Source organism: Ailuropoda melanoleuca, chromosome 2, assembly GCF_002007445.2.
Source record: "Ailuropoda melanoleuca isolate Jingjing chromosome 2, ASM200744v2, whole genome shotgun sequence".
Lineage (NCBI taxonomy): Eukaryota > Metazoa > Chordata > Mammalia > Carnivora > Ursidae > Ailuropoda > Ailuropoda melanoleuca.
The window spans coordinates 80213373-80235557 of NC_048219.1; the positions used below are offsets into that span (position 1 = coordinate 80213373).

Sequence of the window (22185 nt, forward strand, 5' to 3'; positions counted from 1 at the left end):
AATACAGGGGTGCCTGGGTGGCTCAGTCAGTTAGGTAACCAACTCTTGATTTCAGCTCAGGTCATGATCTGAGTCAGGCTCCATACTCAGCGGGGAGGTCTGCTTGAGATGCTCTCCCTCCCTCTCTCTCTGCCCTACCCCCGCCACGCACGCTCTGTCTCTCTAAAATAAATAAATCTTAAAAAAAAAAAAAAAAAGATTCAATTGTTGTTTTAAATACCACCTATTCGGGGGCGCCTGGGTGGCACAGCGGTTAAGCGTCTGCCTTCGGCTCAGGGCGTGATCCCGGCGTTATGGGATCGAGCCCCACATCAGGCTCTTCTGCTATGAGCCTGCTTCTTCCTCTCCCACTCCCCCTGCTTGTGTTCCCTCTCTCGCTGGCTGTCTCTATCTCTGTTGAATAAATAAATAAAAAAAAATTAAAATAAATAAATAAATACCACCTATTCTGCCTCAATACAAGGCATAAATGACAATCTAGTATTTCTTACACAGTTCTCTATTAGTTCTCTAACAGCATTTTCAGAACCCACTATTTTTTTTCTGTAGATAATTTAATAGCACCCCTATTCGTACACAATACACAGAAAAAAAGGTCTTAGCTCCTGTTCTCAAATATCAGGGATTTCTTAATTTCTTATATATCTTTCCCAAGATCACCTTATGTAATCATTATGCAGCAAGCACCCAGGACAAAAGTCACCTTGCATATATTTTTATGAGTTACCTTCCATTCATTTGTACGATCATCATGCTATGAAAAGCCAGGCGAGACAGACTGGAAAAGAAGATGATCATGGGATACAAAGATAAGGAAAGCTTTTCTACTTAGGAAAGCTTTTCTAAGCATTATTCTAACCTTTCTAGGCCAAGCACTCTAAAACAACTAAAGCAGATTCATTAACCTTCAATACAAGTTCTGGGAATTGCATGCTTTCAGGGATAACAAATATCAGTGCCCCCATAAAACTCCCCCCCCCACTATTCCCAATTGTAAGAAGTTCCTTTACCAAGATAGATTTTCAAAAATACAGAACAGTGGCATTTTATGTGAGAACTCTCCTAGAGACACATCACAATTTAAAGCTTACAAAACTCAAGACTAATCCTTAAAAAGTACACTGCCATGTGCCACTTTTGCTAGCTTTGAGATTATGCAACTCTTAATGCATTATAAATTTGAAAGAATTCACACTACTTTAAATTTTACATACAAAGTAAGACTGAATTTTTTTTAAAAGATTTTATTTATTCATTTGACAGAGAAAGAGACAGCCAGCGAGAGAGGGAACACAAGCAAGGGGAGTAGGAGAGGAAGAAGCAGGCTCCCAGCGGAGGAGCCTGATGCGGGGCTCGATCCCAGAACGCCAGGATCATGCCCTGAGCCAAAGGCAAACGCTTAACGACTGAGCCACCCAGGCCCCCCAAGACTGAATATTTTTATATCACAGAGTCCTGAAGTTACCTAATTTAAACAATTAGCAATAATTTAATCAATAGCCCTGAACTTTAAGACAACTTAAAAATGTGAACACTTGGGATAAATAATATGCGACATGAATAAATATAAAGCATCCTTTCCTACTTGGAAAGAGAAAGAAAGTTAAAATAAAAAGAGGGAATTGTTGAATTATTTTTTATTTAAATATATATATTATAAACTTACAATTTATCCTGTGTCTAGAAAGAATGTAATAATCAGACATTAAACTGTGGCCAAAGAAAAACAGTAGTAATAGCAAAGCTGATTAACAGTATCTATCACATGTGTAAAAAATGTTCATAAATGCTACTGTTCATAATGCATTTAAATAATTCACAGCACAAGTTAGAAGATGGACAGCATTTATGACCAGAAATTCAACATGTACCAACTGTGTGACACCAAGTTGCCAAACAAGCAAACTACTAATCCTACCCTTCTTCTTTTTAGAAACAGAACTTCCTGGGCATATAGCCAATAAGCTAGGCTCCCTGGCAGCCAAGTGTGGTCTGGAACTAAGTTCTGGCCAATGAGATGTTAGTATAAGTTACATATGCAATTTCCAGAGCATGCCTTTGTAAGTAAGCAGCTTGCTCTCCACTTCCTCTTTCTGTCTCTTGAGAGCCAGGTTCAAACACACAGGCAACACCACCAAAGGGACTGGCAAAACTTAAAAGGAAAGGAGAATCCTGGATGACATCATGGAACAAAACAGAGCTGCTTAACCTCCACACTTGTTACTCAAGAGAGAAACTTTTATTTTGTTCTAGCAACTGTATGTGACATTTCTTTGTTATAGTGGTTTAGCCTGTTTCGTATCTTGTATACCGGCACACATCATTTTATTGCACTTCACTTTATTACGTTTCACAAATATTACGCTGCACAGGTAGCTGCATTTGTTACAAACTGAAGGTTTGACGGAACTCTGCCAAGAGTTAAGTCTATCAGCACCATTTTTCTAACATTTGCTCTTCGTGTCTCTGTGTCACATTTTGGTAATTCTCACAGTATTTCAAATTTTTTCATTACCATTGTATTTGTTATGATGATCAGTGCTCTCTGATGTTGCTACTGTACTTGTTTTGGGACACCACAAACTGTACCCACATAAGACAGCGACCTTAATAAATACTGCATGTGTACTGACTGCTTTACTGACTGGCTGTTCCCCCACCTCTCTCCCTCCTCCTCAGGCTTAGACCCTATTCCCTCAGACACAACAAAACTGAAATCAGGCCAGTTAATAACCTTACAATGGTCTCTGTTTAACCGAAAGGAAGAGTTGCATGTCTCTCATTTTAAATCACAAGCTAAAAATGATTAAGCTTAGTGAGGAAGGCATGTCAAAAGCTAAGACAGCCCAAAAACTAGGCCTCTTGCACCAAACAGCCAACTTATGAATAAAGGAAAATTTCTTCAAGGTAATTAAAAGTGCCACCACCATGAAACACACAATGATAAGAAAGAGCTTTATTGCTGATACAAAGAAAGTTTTAGTGGTCTAGACTGAAGATCAAACCAGCCACAATATTCCTTTAAGCCAAAGCCTAATTCAGAGCAAGGCCCAACTTTTATCAATTTTATGAAGGCTGAAAGAGGTGGGAAAGCTGCAGAAAGAAAAGTCTGAAGTAAATAGAGGTTGCTTCATGAGATTTAAGGAAATAAGCCATATCCGTAACAGAAAAGCACAAGGTGAAGCAGCAACTGCTGATACAGAAACTGCAGCAAGTTATCCAGAAGATCTAGCTAAGATAATTAATGAAGGTGGCTACACTAAACAACAGACTTTCAACGTAGTCAAAATAGCCTTATATTGAAAGAAGATGCCATCTAGGACTTTCATAGCTAGACAAGTCAGTGCCTGGCTTCAAAGTTTTAAGAGACAGGCTGACTCTCTTATCAAAGGATAATGTACCTGGTGACTCCAAGTTGAAACTAATGCTCATTTACCATTCCAAAATTCCTAGGGCCCTTAAGAACTACACTAAATCTCTTCTGCTTGTGCTCTGTAAATGGAACAACGAAGCCTGGATGACAGCACATCTGCTTACACAACATGGTTTACTGAATATTTTAAGCCCACTGTTGAGACCTACTGCTCAGAAAAAGAGATTCCTCTCAAAATATTACTGCTCACTGATGTACCTGGTTCCCAAGAGCTCTGATGGAGATGGATGGTAAGATTGGTATTATTTTCATGCCTGCCAACACAACATATATTCTGCAGCCCACGGGTCAAGGAGTCATTTCAATTGTCAAGTCTTCATTTATTTGTATAATACGCTGCCACAAATAGTGACTCCTCTTATGGGTCTGGGCAAAGTAAATGGAAAACCTTCTGGAAAGGATTCATCATTCCTAGATGCCATTAACAACATTCACAATTCATAGGAAGAGGTCAAAATATCCGTATTAACAGGAGTTTGGAAGAAGTTGAATCCAACTCTCATGGATGACTTTGAGGGGTTCGAGACTTAAGCGGAGGCAGTAACTGAAGGTGTGGTGGAAACAGCAAGTGAACTAGAATCAGAAGTGGAGCCTGAAGATGGGACTGAACTGCTGCAATCTCATGGTAACACTTTAGTAGGTGAGGAGCTGCTTCTGATGGATGAACAAAAAAAGTGCTTTCTTGAGATGCAATCTACTCCTGGTGAAGATGCTGTGAAGATTGTTGAAATGGCAACAAAGGACTTAGAATAGTACATAAACTTAGTTGATAAAGCAGCAGCGGGGTTTGAGAGGACTAACTCCAATTCTGAAAGAAGTTCTATTGTGGGTAAAATGCTATCACACAGCATCACATGCTACAGAGATATTGCTTGTGAAAAGAGTCAATCAATGTGGCAAACTTCACTGCTGTCTTAAGAAATTGTCAAAGCCACCCAACCTTCAGCAACCACCACCCTGATCAGTCAGCAGCCATCAACATCGAGGTAAGAACCTCCTCCACCAGAAAAAAGACTGACTCCCCAAAAGCACAGATGATGGAAGTTAGCATTTTTTAGCAATAGAGTATTTTTTTAAATTGAGGTATTTGCATTGTTTCTTTAAACATACTGCTATTGCCCACTTAATAGACTATGCAGTACAGTGCAAACATAACTTTTATAATGCACTGGGAAAACAAAAAATTCATTTGACTTTTTTTATTATGGTGGTCTGGAACCAAAACCTCAATATCCCCAAGGTATGCCTGTACTTTCTATACTAAAGGAGACAATACTCCATATTGCACAGATGACATCTGGAGTATTAGCTCCTGCTCTGAGCTTTAGGAAGTCTGAAAAGGGAACACATGCAAAGGAAACAATTAAGATGATTAGTGACTTGAAAACCAGATAAATCAGAAAAAGTGTGAAGAAATTATTTAACTTGAAAAGACCAAAGTAGAAAAGAAGAGCAGACCCATATAACTTTAAATAAAAAACAGGAATTACAGGAAAGTCAGTATCATTCACTGAATGAAAGTTTACCGTATATTACGTCAGACACTGTCCTAACCAGAGATATAGCAAGCCAGAACCACTCTTGGCCCCTGGAGGCTTACAGTCTAGTCTAGCAAGGAGAGGTAGACATTAAACAAATATTTAATTATAAGCTGTGACAAGTCCTCAGAATGGAATAAGACACTGTGAAAGAGAACAAGGGATCCTGATTTAGAGAATAAAGTGTTCCTCAAAGTAACATGGAGTTGAACTCTGTAAAACAAGTTTAAGGGAAACAAAACCCCATAAGAATCACCCTTCTCAAGGTCTACAAGAAAGCTAATGATGCTAAACACAGAAAGCAAAAGGAAAAAATAAGGATGAGGCTGGACAAATGAGCTGTAGCTGCATTAGGAGAGCCTAGAAGACTACACTAAAGATTTGGGAATCACTAAGATCCTTTCAAGTAGTAAAAGGAAAGTTATCAATTTGCCTTTGTCTTTTTTAGGGCAGAGGGGGCTTGGTGTTTTTGTATTTGTTTCATTTTCTCAGAGGGGTACTGAAAGAGACTTAGGCTTCTGTAATATTCCAAATAAGAAAACGATAAACTAAGTTACTAACAGTGGAGATGATTAGAAAATGATAAAATAAAAAAAAAAAAAAAAAGGTTTGAAAAATATCCAGGAGTTAAAATTGCCAGGACTTGGAGACAGACTGGATATGACAGGGCAGAGAAAGGAATGCCAAAGATGTCTCCCAGGTTCTGACCTTTGCAACGAGACAGAGAAACCACTGTTTCTACTAGAGGACCAGCAGGTTTGGGTGGGAAGGTGGTAGCTTAAAGTCTGAACATGATTAGCTTCAATTGTGTGGTGGGCTGAATAATGGCCCCCAAAGATATCTAGGTCCTAATCCCTGGAACCCGTGAACATCACTTTATATGGCAAAAAAACTCTGTAGTTGTAATAGATTAAGAATCTTGAAATGGGGAGAGTAGCCTAGTCTACCCAGGTAAGCCCTAAATGTAATCACAGGCACCCTGATGAGGCGGCGGCACAGGAAGATTTGCAGAGAAGGCGACACAATGATGGAAGCAGAGTGGAGTGATGTACTTTACAGATGGAGGTGCGGGCCACAAACTAGGAAATACAGGAGGGTTCTAGAAGCTAAAATAGGCAAAAAAAACCAATAAAACCCAGATTCTCCCTCAGAGCCTTCAGAACGTAAGAAACTAAAACTATGCACTGTTTTAAGGCACTATGTTTATGGTAATTTGTTACAGGAGCAATAGGAACTAACACCAAGTAGCTCTAAAACACCCATGAGGGTATGTCAAAAGGGTAGCTGGCTATGAAATCAAGTGGTTTGGACTGAGGATATAAATCCTAGGCATTGGCTACAGAACATATATAGAGTTCAGAGAGCAGGGGTCTTTGCCTAGGAAGATCCAATTTAAAAAGCACCAAAGGAGGTTAAGAAGAAAACCAAGACAGCACGACATAATAAAAGTTAAAATAAAATATTTCAAGAAGTTTGGTCGAAGTGTTTGTGAGACTTCAGTGAGATGAAGATGAAAAATGCCCATGGGCGACCTTGGCAAGAGAGGTTTTTCAGAGAAAGTATGAGGGCAGAAACAAAATCGGTGGTCTGAGAAATGAGAAAATGTGGACAGCAAGTGTAAACAATTCTTTCAAGAAATTAGGCTGTGAAAATAAAAAACACTGGTAGTGAGAGGAGAAAATAAGATCAAGAGAGAACTCTCTTAAATGGAAAGACTGAGCAACCCTCAATAGGGTTGTATGAACTTTCATTCCCTCTAGCACTGTAAGAAAGTATACATAGCCCCACAGACCAATAGACTGCTATCAAACTTTTGGATTTTTACTAATTTGGTAAGTTAAAACTACCATCTTAGTAGTTCTAATTTCACTTTCTTAGGAATGAAGCTGTGTATCTTTTCAAATAAGAGATTAAAGGGCCTTTTGTATTTCTTTTTCTGTGAACTATCCATTCGTAATGCTTATATGTTTAAATTGGGCTACTAATATTTATTTCTCTTATCTACCTCTGGAACCCTTAATAATTTAGAAAGGTTAATCCTCTGTGAAATGTATACAGGTTTTCACAACTTGTCTTTTGACGGTGTTGACCGTGATTTTTATTTTGTTTTGATCATAGAAAGACCTTTTGAACTACAAAGTTTTGAAAGAGTTCTTCCATGTTTTCTTTCATTACATTAATGTCTCCATTTTCCACATTTAAATCTTTGATCTCATTCGGAATTTATCTTGGTATCCAGGGATATGGATACTAAGATGAATTCTAGGTAAATACCCTGATGTCCCAACACTATCATCTCTCTGCCATTAATGATATGAGATACTATCATTTTTATGTATCATGTACCTATGTGTATTTGGGCCTATTTCTAGACTTACTTTTCTGTTTCACTGAATAATGTTCATAAACCAATATACACTTACTTAATCACTAAATCTTTAGACTGTACTGGTATCTGATAGGGCCCTCGTCCACCACTGCTTTTCTTTTTTATCATTTTGATGTTGGTTCTTCTTAATCCAAAAATATATCTTTCCACCTAAGTCTTCTTTTGTGTGATGTCTTAATGTTAATGGGAAGAATCTGGTAAAGGTGAAAAGGTGAAGAGGACTGCTATTTAAACATGGCAGACAGAACAAAAGATTTATGTCTATTCCGTAGGAAAACCCACTCAAGTGAGAGTAAAACAGAAGGCTATAAATCCCAGAAGCTCAAAGAGAACAGAAGTAAAAAAAATGACAGATACAAGTTAGCAAACCATTTTTTACAAGGGGAAAAGTGTACAGGGGAATTAGCCAACTGAGAACTTTGAATACTGAGTACCTACATAGAAGATAACCAAAAAGTCAGTTTGTGCTACAGAATAATGGAAAGGCTAAGAAGCAGAAGGGGGGGAGACAAAGCATGGAATTAAAAACTAGAAAGATGGATTTAAATTTTGTATAAGAATTAGTTAGATCCCTCTGCATAGGTTCCCCACTCCCTGCCCCATCCCACATTCTTACCCTATCTACCAGAGAAAGTGAGCCAAAGAGACTATGGAAAATATAGATACCAGGCACAAATATGAAAGAAGGCCATTATACTGACAACAGACAATTAAGTGAAATTCCATGTACTGAACAATGAACTCACAGTTCAACTCCAAGAATTCTAGCAAACAGAAATATAATCTACTCTACTCCCCTGGCAAAAATGCGGTAGAGTCTTAGCTGTAGAAATTAAAAGCCCCAGAGAAAAGATGTCTAAATGTTGATATTTGGAGCTTTTCTTACAATGATATGCCAGATTCCCTACTTATCATCAAAGGGCCAATCCCACCTATGTGTCCACAGTTTCTAATCTGTTTTATACTAACATATATTCCAATATAAATAGATCACCACACATTTGAAGAAAATAAGATTAAAACAAAATAGAACCTGAGGAAACTACAAGAAAATTTCAAAACAATTATTAATACCATCAAAGACATGAAAGATGATATTGCATCCATGAAACAGTAAGCTATTTAAATTAACAAACAAACAAACAAAAGAACAGGGTCTTAAATTCAAAATACTAGTTGAAATAAATCAACAGGAGGGAAAGAAGTTAAATCTCCCCAGAAAGTAGAACAAAAAGACAAAGAAAAATAAAAGGAGTGATAGGAAAAATTTATAGGTTCAGTCAGGAGGCCTAATATCCAATCCGTAAGTTTCAGGAAAAAAGAACAGGGAACACTAAGGCAAGGAAATTAACAAAGAAATGATACACAAAACTTACCCAAACAAAAGGATATGCATTTCCATACTGAAAAGGCCTAAGTACTCATCAGAGTGAATATAAAAGGACTCATACCAATGAAATCTGAGAAAATCATGTGGGTTGGAGGTGTCTTCAATTGTATTGGTAAAATTTTATTTCTTGAGCCAAGTAGTTAGAACATAGGTGTTTATTACTCTTCATACCTCTATGTATGTCTGAAATATTTCACAGTAAATTAAAAACAAAAGCCAATGTAAAAAAAATCTCAAGGCACATTATCCTCAGTATTCTGAAATCCTGCAGTAAAGAGGTTTTAAAATAAGTTTCCAGAGAGGGGGGAAAAAACCACCTAAAAACATCAGGAATCATTATGATACTGGATTTCTCAATAGCAGTACCAGAAGCTTAAATAAAGACACTTTGCCTTTATAATCTCAAGAAAATGCCTTCATAAATCTCAAGAAAATGAGCTCCAACAGAGAATGCCACACCTATCTGCACTACCCAAAAAATGTAATGGTAGGATAAAGACTTTAAACATGTGAAATCTCATTCGAATCACTGAATTCAGTCAAAAGAATAGTCATGGATTCTCAGAACATGAGAAAAAGGCAAACAGAAATCCCAGGGCACACATGTATAGGATACCTGGGTTGTACAGAGGGTACCTCTACATATATTCCCACTGCAACACTGTAATATTACAAAACTGTAAACAACCTAAATGTACAAGAACAGGAGAATAAACAGTGATATAATCACACAACAAAATACTAAAAATAGCAGTTAAAATGAATGAACTAGAGTTACGTATATCAACATAATTCTCTAAGGCAATGTTGAAATGAAGCAATCTGTAGAATGATACTCGCAAAATATTATTTATAAAGTGTTAAATTACACAAAATAGTTTTATATAGTCTATATGTTCATACGTGCATAGCAAGATAGTAGAAGGTGCATAAAAATAATAAACCACAAATTCAGAAGAAAGATTTACTTCTGGGGAGGAAAAAAAGCTTAGTATTTTATTATAAATGAAGGAAACATAAAGAATTCACTTACTATAATTTGCACTTTACATGGGAATGGAGAGGGAAAAGATTAAAGGGGTGGGGTGCGTAAAGATCCTAAGCAAATGGGTAGTTTCTGTTTCGAATGATGAAAAAGTTCAAGAAATGGATAATGGTGATGGTTGTATAACATTGTGAAAGCACTTAATGCCAATGAATTAGACACCTAAAAATACTTAAACAGTAATTTTGTTACGTATATTTTGTGACAATCCTAAGCAAAGTGAGGTGTGGAATCTAGAACACAGGTGAAAGATTAGCTTTTGAGGAAGAGGTGGGATTTCTTTCTATTTTAACAGGAGGGAATACAGAAAAGATGTATATAGATAAAGAGTTTGAATAGTCTTCATGAACAACAAACAAGCAAGCTGACCAAAGAAAAGCAGCAAGCTTCCCAGACAATGTTGAGGGCTCACTGGCAGCCTTATGAAACCTTAAGAACAAACAAGCTCCTGAATAATTATCAACCCAAAGTGACTTTCTGAAACACCTGCACTATGTAGAGGTTAGACAAGATTATCTCTAAGAGCCCTTGGTTTATGATTTCTATGAAATTCTAAAAGGATGATCTACAGGTCAAACGAAGAAAAACACAGTAATGCTAGATGGTATATATTTTCAAAGTTTCTTAAATTTGCCTGATCATAGGATTTGAATCAAATAGTTATCTCAGGACTCACTCCAGACCTAATCATAATTTCCAGGAGAAGAACCTGAGATTCTAAATATGTATTTGGAATCAGCAAGCCCAGATTATTCTTAACATCTGGCAAGTTTGAAAAACTCTGGCCTGGAAATGACACCCAAAAGCAGGGAACAAGCTGAGTAGAAGAGTTTCAGGAGGACTGGAGGGAGGAAGTAGAGACTTAAGAACAGAAAAAAGGAAGGCTGCCATGGAAGCAAGAGACAGAATACCAGAGAAAACTCAATCATTAGTAAAATCAGAAGGCAAAGGGGGAGCGGAAAAGGATTGTGGAATCAATGGAGAAAATGCCTGTAAGAAAATAGTAGTTAGCTTTGCATGCATTTAAAAAAATTCTTTTAGGGGCGCCTAGGTGGCACAGCGGTTAAGCGTCTGCCTTCGGCTCAGGGCATGATCCTGGCGTTATGGGATCGTGCCCCACGTCAGGCTCCTCTGGTATGAGCCTGCTTCTTCCTCTCCCTCTCCCCCTGCTTGTGTTCCCTCTCTCGCTGGCTGTCTCTATCTCTGTCGAATAAATAATAAAATCTTTAAAAAAAAAATCTTTTAGGGGCGCCTGGGTGGCACAGTCCTTAAGCGTCTGCCTTCGGCTCAGGGCGTGACCCCAGCATTCTGGGATCGAGCCCCACATCAGGCTCTTCCGCTGGGAGCCTGCTTCTTCCTCTCCCACTCCCCCTGCTTGTGTTCCCTCTCTTGCTGGCTGTCTCTATCTCTGTCAAATAAATAAATAAAATCTTAAAAAAAAAAATCTTTTAATATCTATAAAAGTTTAAGCAATTGTATTTGAAAATACATATTGCTCTGTCAGTGGGTTATATAATCCTTTAGATTAGAAACTTAATTTCATGGGGCACCTGGGTGGCTTAGTCAGTTAAGCGTCCAACTCTTGATTTTGGCTTGGGTCATGATCTCTGGGTCTGGCCACTGAGCCCCGTAGGGCTCCACACTCAGCAAGGAGTCGCTTGGGATTCTCTCCCTCTGCCCCTCCCCCCACTCATGTGCATGCAAGCGCGCGCGCACCCACGCGCACTCTCTGGCTCGCTCTCAAGATCTTTAAACAGAAAAGAAAAACTTAACTTCACAGTTATCCTGTATCAATTGCTAAGAGTGAAATAAGTTCCAAATACATACACTTTTTAATAAGGACAGTCATCTGTCAGTTAAAAACTTAGAAGACAGCAGTTTTATTCATAACTGCCAAAACCTGGAAACAACCAAGATGTCCTTCAGTAGGTAAATGGATAACGTAGTATATCCAGACAGCATAGTATTATTAAAAAAAAAAAAAAGCTATCAAGACATGGAAGAGCCTTAAATGCATATTATTAAGTGAAAGAAGCCAATCTGAAAAGGCTACATACTATTTGATTCCAACTACTTCACATTCTGGAAAAGGCAAAACTATGGAGACAGTAAAAAGATCAGTGTCTGCCAGGGGTTGGGAGAGGAAGGAAAAGGATGAAGAGGCAGAGCACAGAGGATTTTTAAGATGCGAAAATACTCTGTGTACTACCATAAAGATGGACTCATGTCATTATACATTAGTCCAAACCCATGAAAGTACACCGTCAAGAAAGAATTATAATGTAAACTACGGACTTTGGGTGATTATGATGAATCAATGCAGGTTTATCACCTGTAATAAATGGACCACAGGTAAGGTGGGGGGGTGTTATGGATGTTGATAATGAGGAAGGTTGTGCACAGATGGGGGCAGAGAGTTTACGGGAAATCTCTGTACCTTCCCGTCAATTTTGCCATGAACCTAAAACTAATCTAAAAAAGAAATTCTTAAAAACACACACACAAACACACAAAAACAACACTTAGAAGAACACCAAGCTAGAAATATACTATATGGACATGCCCACCCAACAACTGAGTGCAGGGGTAATTATTCTACAGAACTCATGTTTTAGGAAGAAGCCTATTCAAACTGTTTAAAAAACAGAAAGGATAAAGCTAGCCAGCAATCTTCCCAATGTTGTGATCTGTGAATAGAAAGGCATTCCCATTTTAAAACATACAGTGAAAAAGCAGGATGAGTCAAAATGAGTTTATTATAAGCTGTACTTAGAATGAGAGGAAAAAAAGATCCAAACCTACCATTCCTATGCTGGTTTATTTTATAAAGCCAGCTACTTAAAACATTTACTTCTCCTTTTATATAACACACTGATGTGTAGTTCATAAAGAGTTTCTCAGTTATTTAACAGCTACAAAGACTCTCCTAGTTCGACTCTCTTAATTAGTACTACCAACTCACCATAAAACGTTAACTGTATTGATCAAAGATGAGGAGCACCTAATAAGCCCAATTTAGGCCTTGCCACAACACACGAGGAGGAAATAACATTCGCTGATTTTCTCTGGAACAGAAGACATTACCATTTTATGGTAATAAAAATAATATTTGTAAGAACTTCCACCACCACCTAAATAAAGTTAAAGATCTATGATCCTCAGTAAAAGACTTCAACATTGCATGTATACAGAATTTTTTTAAGCAGAACTTAAAATATGCACACTTGCCAGATAAAGAAAAACTCTTATTATGGTAGATAGGCTTTCTTAATCAATTGCCTCTCTCCCCAGCACATACATATACACATCCTTCTCCATATACACCCTTCAATCCCCTAGTTGCTTTAAAGTGAAAATAATCTCAGATGGCAATATTTAAAACAACTCCTAATTTAATTTCACTATATTTTTAGTGTTTTAGTGTTTCTTCTTGTTGATTTGGCTTGCAATTCCTGTATAGAATTTACAGTCTACAGCCTTGCTGGCTCGTGACCAGCAATATTAGCATCACCTGGAAACTTATCAGAAATGCAGACTATAAAGCCCCAACCCAGACCTATAAAATCAAAATCTGCATTTTATATACGCATTAAAACTTGCTAACCCTCACCTATAGGATTTAATTCCACTCAGAGACAGTAGAAAAAATATTTATCTTTGTAGATCTGCCACTATTTAACCTTGGGGAAGGTCATAACCAAAATGTGACCTTCCTCATCTATAAAATGAAGGCTTGGAAACAGCCCCCACCTACTCTAAAATCCTGTTAGTCCGTAAAATGCTGGAAGACTATTATAATTACAAGATATAGCATCTAAGCAAAAGAAATCATAATTTTTTTTTTAAGATTTTACTTATTTATTTGACAGAGAGAGACAGCCAGCTAGAGAGGGAACACAAGCAGGGGGAGTGGGAGAAGAAGAAGCAAGCTCCCAGCGGAGGAGCCTGACGTGGGGCTCGATCCCAGAACTCTGGGATCACGCCCTGAGCCGAAGGCAGACACTTAATGACTGAGCCACCCAGGCGCCCCAAGAAATCATAAATTATACTACTCCTAAAATATATATAGGGAGAAATATATTTCTAAGTGGACACTAATTTTTTTCTTAACTAAAGATTCCACAAACACTTAAACTTTTTGGTCAAAATTGTTATTTAGCCAATGATTATTTAAAACTTAATTAGATCTGAATAATCCTACAAATTTAAAAATACCATACATATGTATGTGTCAATACGTATGTAGCTCTTTACATAAGAAACCCAACTTTACAAAGTTATCCTGTATCAACTGTGGAAAGTAATCAAATTTGAGGATAAGCTTGGTGCTTCAATTGATATTTATCATGAACTTATTACCTCCTTTGGTGTTAGAATATCTGAGTTTTATAGAATACGAAAAGAAAAAAAACCACCTTTATGTGCATCCTAGCTTTGCCACTACAATTTAAAAATATAGAAATAACAGAAGCTATAATTATTCTTACACAAAACAAACCTACATTTTACTTCCTTCGACTAGTGCAGATAAGTTCTATAGTGCCTCCCAAACCTTAATGTGCATATGAATCACCTGCAAATCTTATTAAAATGCAGATTCTGATTCAGAAGACGTGGGCAGGGGTCTGAATGCCAAGTTCATACACGGAGAAAGCAGTAGGCTTCTTAAAAAGCCCCATAAATGACAATATTTAGCCATGGTTTACAAAGCAGTGGTCTTGATAAGCACGGTTTCCAATTAAATTCCTAATTGAGCAACTTCACATTTTCCCTTCCTTATCTTATTTGATCCCTCCTATGAATGTGATACTTAATTACTCCATCATTCTTAAAACCTAGAAAATTTGTATCCTAATCTTCCCTCTACCTCTCTCTTTGATCTCTTTCCCACGTTCCTCATACTTACATGTGGGTGCATTACAGGATTCCATTCTTAGCTTCATTTCTTTTCCACTCTAATGCTGTGCCTGGATCACCTATATGCTAATGGACTGAATGGCTGCTTTTCCAGCCTACACACGTCTCCCAGTCTTAGATCCATATATTCAACTACCTAACAGACATTTCTAACCTTTAGTTTTCACAGGTACTTCCAACACAAAGTATTTCAAACTGAACTCTTCGTGAATACCTTCTGCCCCTAGAAATGAGCTTTTTCAACCCTGTATTAACTTTGTGACCAGCATCACCATCTGCCCATTTGTCCAAACCATATTTTAAGACTCTATCCTTCTCCCTCACCAACTGCAATTAATCCCGTCTTCTAATTATTTCTCAAATTTCATCCCTTTCTCTCTAGCGTCAATATCGGTTTTGACATGGATCATTTCTGACTTGGTTACTATAGTAATCTAACCAGTCTTTCTGCCTCCAATCTCATTTTCGTCCTCAATCCCATCCTTCACATTTCTATGTAATCTTGGCAAACATAACTTGATAGTATTCCCCTATTAAAATACACCAATGATTTCCCCCATTACCTTTAGGAAAAAGTACTAACTTTCTTTCGGCACATCATATAAAGCTCTTCACAATCTTGGTTTTTTTTCTCCCATCTCAACTCCCACCACCCCTCAATAGTCAACATGTACTCTTGCCAAGTCGGGCTAGCTGCAGCTCCCTGAAAGTACCACATTCTCTAATGCCTCTGTGTGTTTGCATAGGCTGTTTTTCCTTTGCTTAAAATGCCCTTATTAAGCTACGCACTAATCTTCTTTTAAGACTCTATTCAAGCATCACAAGGTTTAAACTGCCCTTTCTAATCACCTCAAGTCTGTTAGGTAACACGCAAACTGTGCTCCCTCTATTCCAAGGTTTTCCCAATGCGTACTTCTATTCTAATACTTAGCAAATTGTATTATAATTGCTGGTCTATTCATCTCCTCCACCAGACTGAGCTCATCAGTTAGTTCTTTTAAGAACAGAATGTCCAGTACATGGTTTGCTGAGGGGCACTGGGTGGCACAGCTGCTCCTGGTTGCAGCTCAGGTCATGATCTCAGGGCCTGGCTCTGCGGAGTCTGCTTGAGACTCTCCTTCCCTCTTCCTCTGCCCCTCCCCGCCGCATGCTTGCTCGCTCTCTCAAATAAATAAATAAATCTTCAAAAAATAAATGAAAAATAAGTGTTTGCTAAATAAACTATCTAATAATAGTCATGAATAACTGTTATGGCTACATATTTAAACTATAAATAGGGACGCCTGGGTGGCGCAGTTGGTTAAGCGTCTGCCTTCAGCTCAGGTTATGATCCCGGGGTCCTGGGATTGAGCTCTGCGTCAGGCTCCCTGTTCAGTGAGAAGCCTGCTTCTCCCTCTCCCTCTGCCTCTGCCTGCCACTCCTCCTGCTTGTGCTGTCAAATAAATAAAATCTTAAAAAAAAAACAAAAACAACTATAAATAACTTCCAAAAACTGTCTAAGGTAACAAAAGTTTCTTCAATTTATTTAGAGGCTTAACAGAACTTCAAAAGACTTCATTAAACAAAGAAGTCCAAAATATTTAAGGTATTCATTTAATTCCCAACAATCTAAAGGTGTTTGTTAAAAATTAATAGCCTTCTCAATATTGTGTTAGACAAATAAAAGCACTGGTCTCTTTTCCAATGGCTGAAGTAAAGAAGTATGGTAAAAGGAAGGCATATCGTTCAGGTGGCCTAGGTTAGCACCCTGACTTCTACTTACTAGCTACATGAACTTGGATAACAATGAACATCTCCAAGCTTCAGTTTCTTCAAAGGAAAACAGAGATAAAATTGCTTAACTACACCATAGGTTGTTTCAAATACTCAGTTATGAATGTGAAATTATTTCTATAAACCACGAACTGCTAAATAAATGTTAACTCTTGCATTAGCTTTCATACTAACATCTGCCAAATATTTGACAGGTAGAAATTTAAAGTTTCATGGACTACTTCAACCTCCATACCCACCCCATACTTCTCTTCCAACAACTGAAAATTCATAAATAAAATTCACTTCCAGGATTACCACAGCACATGACTTAGTCAGTAGTCCTCAATATTCTTATCTGGTTGAAGGCTTAAAGATATCTAATTTAATAATAATCTGATATGTTCTTAAGAAGAGGTTTTTTTATAAATCTCAAAGTAAATCTCAAGGTAAGTTGTTGGTACAGTCATTTAAATTTCAGCTCCATTTTAAAAAATTGGAGGACAAAAATCAGCAGGGAATATGTAGAGATACCTTCTTTTATTAACTAGTTAGATTGGGTACTATTGACAAATAAGCTTGATCTACTATAGACTAACTAACATGAAAGTTAAAAAGTCACCACTACAAAACCAAGACTTTTTTTCACCCATATTTCTGGCTTATTTCTCAGATACGCTTGTTGGTCTATCAATCAGAAGAGAAAATTTGCTGCATTTTCTAAACTAAAAAAGTGATGAAACATGTTAATTCTGCTCTCAGCAATATCCTTCTTTGTTAAATAGGGACTTATGGGGATTATGGCCTATATCAGGAAAACTGTTTTCAGTCCCTTCTCTGCAATATTTATAAAAATAGGATTATTAACCTTCAAAGGGCAAAACTCCTTAAAAAAAAAAAAAGTAAAAGAAAAAAGAAAATCTACTACAAAAGTCAGCACTTCGGTACCTGATTGTGGTAACAAGGCCAAAATCCAAGACGAAGCCCTTTATTGCACATCGTGTTCCAACGTCTTGGGCAGCCCCATCTTGCGACCTCTCCAGATTGGCTGCTCCTGCTCTCTCTACTGCAGAGAGAACTTCAATTAGAGAAATTCTGAAGCTCATAAATCTAAACTGGATACTTCCCTCACTGGAGGCAAGGATGGTAAGAATCAGTAAAAAGATTCAAGTTAGAGGAGGTTTCAAATAAATCCAAGTGGCTTAAAACCACTATAATGCAGGCAGCTGAGAGTCTTATTATGCAACAGTCTATTTACCTAAAAAAAAAAAAAAAAATCTTAAGGAAAAGAATGGCAGCAAATTATTAGATAACCTGAAAAAACAGGTTATATAATCATAAATCTCTAAAAAGTAAAATATTCTCCACTAAACTTGTGTTGAAGTTATATCTATGATACCAACTTATAGCTGACCATTCATGTTTACAATCCTTATGAGAAAAGGAAGTAAGAAAATAACTAGGACATGTTAACTTCTTTCTGTGCCCTAAAATAACTCATTGAAAAAATGTCTGGTTAAAAACCACTGATTAGGAAGGAGAGATTTCCCTGCTGACTTAAGCCTAGCTGCCTAAGCAAGGCTTTAGAAAACGTCTTCACCTACAATAGTGCATAGGCAGAAGGAGCAGAGGCTATGGCCGTCTTCCTAGTGACACTTCCAAGTCACATAAATGGGGTATGTTTCTGGGATAGACTGCCAACAAGTTACTGAAATAAACAAAAACAGCAAAAACCTGGCAAATAAACAGGCCAATGCCTTCATGTATTTATTATGACATAAGTCAGTCTTAACTAAAGTTACCTTGACGCTACCGGATCTAAATCACATCCTCTGTACTAACAGTACCTGATTTCTGAAAGACTGGGTTAGTTTCCAAGCTGGTTTTCCATAAAGACTTATAATGATGTATAACATGTCTAAAGCATTTCTTAGACCAAGCAAGTAACAAGCTAAATCCCAAAGAACTTCAGCAATTAAGATTTTTCAATTAGAGCAATAAACTAATGATTCGAATCACCTTTACCACCATGAATTTTTATCAAGTGTGCTGATAGTGTGCAAATGAAACAGAATGAGGTTAATATTGTCAAGAAACTGTATTTACTAAACAATTTAACAGTGATTTTATCTTACCTGAGTGTGAAAATTTGAAATGGTGGTTGTTTCGATATCTTTCTTGCCCAGAATCTCCATTTTCACAGGAGTGTTGGGGAAATTAAAAGCAAAGTAGTCCAAGAAGTCTGGGAGATAAGCAGCCGCTCCATGCACTATTGCTAAAGCATAGTAAGCAGCATTTTTCTCATTTTCACTGAATGTCAAAGCAAGAAACTCCTCAGAAAATCTCTCCATCTCCATTGGAGACAAAAATGAGAGTTCATCCATGTAAGCATGAAGGACAAGTGCACCACCATTGGACTGGTGTTCCTCATGAATAAAGTTGCTAAATTTAGTACCTGTTTTTAAGAAATTTCTACGAATAGAATGTTCCTGGTGAGTCATAAAAGGTGTTTGTACTCCCTGGGGTACCCGATATTCTTGCATGCCCAAATTTAATCGGCACAGCTGTTCATCTTTCAGATACCTGAAGGACTCCTTATTAACTCCTGAAGTGCTATTTATTTGTCCTTGGGTGAGGATTTCCTTACTGATGCGGGTCAGGCCAGCACAGACGGTTTGTACTTCCTTATTGTACATTTTAAGGCGTCTTCCTCGCATATCTTCTCGGTGTTTCTTTTTCTTTTTCTTCTTTATTTTCTTCAAGACAAAATCATCAGCTCTCTGGGTTTTACCATTTTCATCTGGTGTTTCTGGCCACAATAATTAAAAAGAAGTTAGTTGTAGGCCTAGTGTCAACATATAAACTTCTTACGGTACTTGATCTCAAACTAAATGGCCTATTCTCAGTTTCTCTGAATTTGCCATGACAACTTACATGTTTATAAAATGAATGAGACAAAGATCTTAAAATACAGTAATATTCGGTGTTGAAAACTCTATTAAAAAGTAGACAATGGATACGTAAGCATATAATTTAATATGACTTGCAATCAAAAGTAAAGGAGATATCCAAGTAATTTCACACCTGCCATACTGTATGGAATATCTGTTTCCGTAACCACCATAAAATCTAAACTGAAGCTTGTCATGTTTTCCTATGACACATATAGGTAAATCAAACAAAGGCAAATTAAGCTGTAAGACACCACTTTGCCTACCAAACCGGCATGACTTTTCTTTTTTTTGGCATTCTCATGTACTGTTGTTGGAAGTATAAATTGGTACAAATTCCATGGAGGGCAATATGGCACCCACCAAAACGGATATGTACACCAAAAGCCTTGAAAATATTTATAATTATGAGACCCAAAAATTCCACTCCCAAGTAAAAATTACCTAAGAAAATAACTGAAGATACACAAAAATATCCATGACAGTTATTTAGGGATGCCCTTATATATCTATCCTAAGTAACAGTATGTTGATTAAACTCTGGTAATTACATCCTGTCAAAATTCTACCCAGCTAATACAAGTTATATTACGGATGAAAAGAACTGATGAATTACAAGGTTATAAAATGCTTACGCTGCCAATCTTCCAGGACGACAATCATCCCTACCCAGTTTGGATAGCTACTCCTACCCTGTGTTTCCTTAGCATTGTACACTTCCCTATCACAGAACTTACCACATTCTACGTTATCACATATCTAATTTTCTACCTTTCCTCTACACTATAAGCAATCTAAGGTCAGAAAGCACCTAAGGCATCTAATGTGTATATAATCTAATCCCATGTTTAAAATATTAAATAATCAAGCATTTATTAAGTACCCACTAAGTGCCAGGGACATTTCTGGGCACCAGGGATATGGTACTAAGACAGACACAATCCCATTCTCTTGGACTTCACAATCCAGTTTGGCAAGAAAAACAAAATATTAGTAAGCTACTCTAGATGCTGAGGAAACGTCTCTTTGGGAGGTACCATTTAGGCTGAGTCCTAAATAATAAGATAAGCCAGGCATGTTTTCTACGGGAAAATATTCCAGGGAGAAGCAAAGGACCTAAAGAGGAAAAAGTCTGACTGATTTACATATGTTTTGTACATATATTACACAAAGAAAGTACCTGAAGAAATACATATCAAAGCGTTCATGGTAGTTATCTAGGCTGGCAGGATTATAAATATCCAGATGTTTTCTTTTTTGCTTATCTGTATTTTCTAATTTTCTACAATAAACACATACTACTTTTATAATTAAAATATTATTTTTAATTTTTAGGGGATTATCATGGATTGACAAACCCAAAATAGAATAGCATCTTTCATTTACTAGTTCAGAAATAAATCTAGCAAGAAATCTTTAGGATTAAATATCAGGTATCGTCCTGACCAACCTTTCAAGTTCGATGTGGTATTTACTGTACAGAATTTGTCCACCCAACAACAGTATTTCTGACATGATTCAAGTAATTCAGTCCTAAGACAGCTACTCCAATTGATCCTATGACTAAACCTGGGAAGAACAAATTCAATAAAACTTACACTAAATAATTTACTTGATATAATATGCAAATATGATACTTGCAGTACTCTATACAAAACTATTCCAAATCACCAAATATTGCAAGTTATGAAAAACTTCTAAAGAAAATATTTAAAAGTGTAAGTCAGAGACTCTAAAGTGTTAGATACTAAGTGACTTTCATTCTATTTAACATCTGTTTTTAAACAAAAAGAAACCCCTTCATTTGCACATCACTTGTAATTAACCTGAGATCATACAGCAAAATATACATGAAATCAGACTGCTTAAATTGGCAAGAGAAAAAGCAGTCCATCTTTTATTCTATATACATCTAAATCTTTGAGATTTTGTTAAAACACTTAGTAACAGTCATTTATATTTCTTAGCAAATAAAATTAATCTAAGTGCTTTTCCCACATTAAATCAGTAATTTAGGCAATTCTCCCAAGCAACTACATGTTAATGCCATTAAATACAAAGGTTAGACCAATTTTTAAAAGTCATCTAATTACCCTCTGCTAAATGTTTTAGCAACTTCACAAAAAAAAGAAAGAAAGAAAGAAACTATCTCTGAATAGATCTGTTATTTTAAGCTTCGGAGGAGGTATTTGGTATGCAGAAAATGAATTGTGACCTAGATCTGCCACTGAAATTAACACTAAGAAGGAGCTGCCTTGACTGTAACACATTTTCTATATTACTATCGGCTTACCAATGGTATTTCTAACATGGCCAAGTCTCTGTGGGTTTTATTCCAAACTCATTTATATGAGAACCACTCAAATCATCCAACATGGGCCCATCAAAAAAACCATGGTACAAGGAAATGAAAAGGACCTTAAATTGATTGCAATCTCGTATTTCAACATGATAAAAGTTTAAAATATGAAATAAATGTCAATCTATTCCTCACTAATCCTGTTTTTCAAATTCTGATTCTTATCTAAGGCTGAATATAAAGAGCTCACCTTTGTTTATAGAGAAATTTGAGATTACTTGTGTCATACCAACTAATGAATTTCAATGAATAAACAAAATTTACCTTTGAATTAGTGTGATGACAACTAGTTGAAATGGCATACACATACAAAGTTATTAAAGGTTATTACAGTAAGTTAGCCCTTGTTGCACTATGAGAATATCAAGACTGCCTTGCCTTGAATTAAAAACATTAATTAAAAGTCAATGT

At 36.9% G+C, this 22185-nt stretch overlaps 1 protein-coding gene across 1 annotated transcript in view; it reads right to left on the reverse strand.

Moving 5' to 3' along the window:
- Window positions 1–22185, reverse strand: part of RSBN1 (round spermatid basic protein 1) — a 45987-nt gene that overhangs the window by 15286 nt on the left and 8516 nt on the right. The window contains exon 2 of the mRNA XM_034654129.1: window positions 18600–19273. Coding sequence (XP_034510020.1) covers window positions 18600–19273 — 674 coding nt within the window. The remainder of the gene's footprint in view (window positions 1–18599; window positions 19274–22185) is intronic.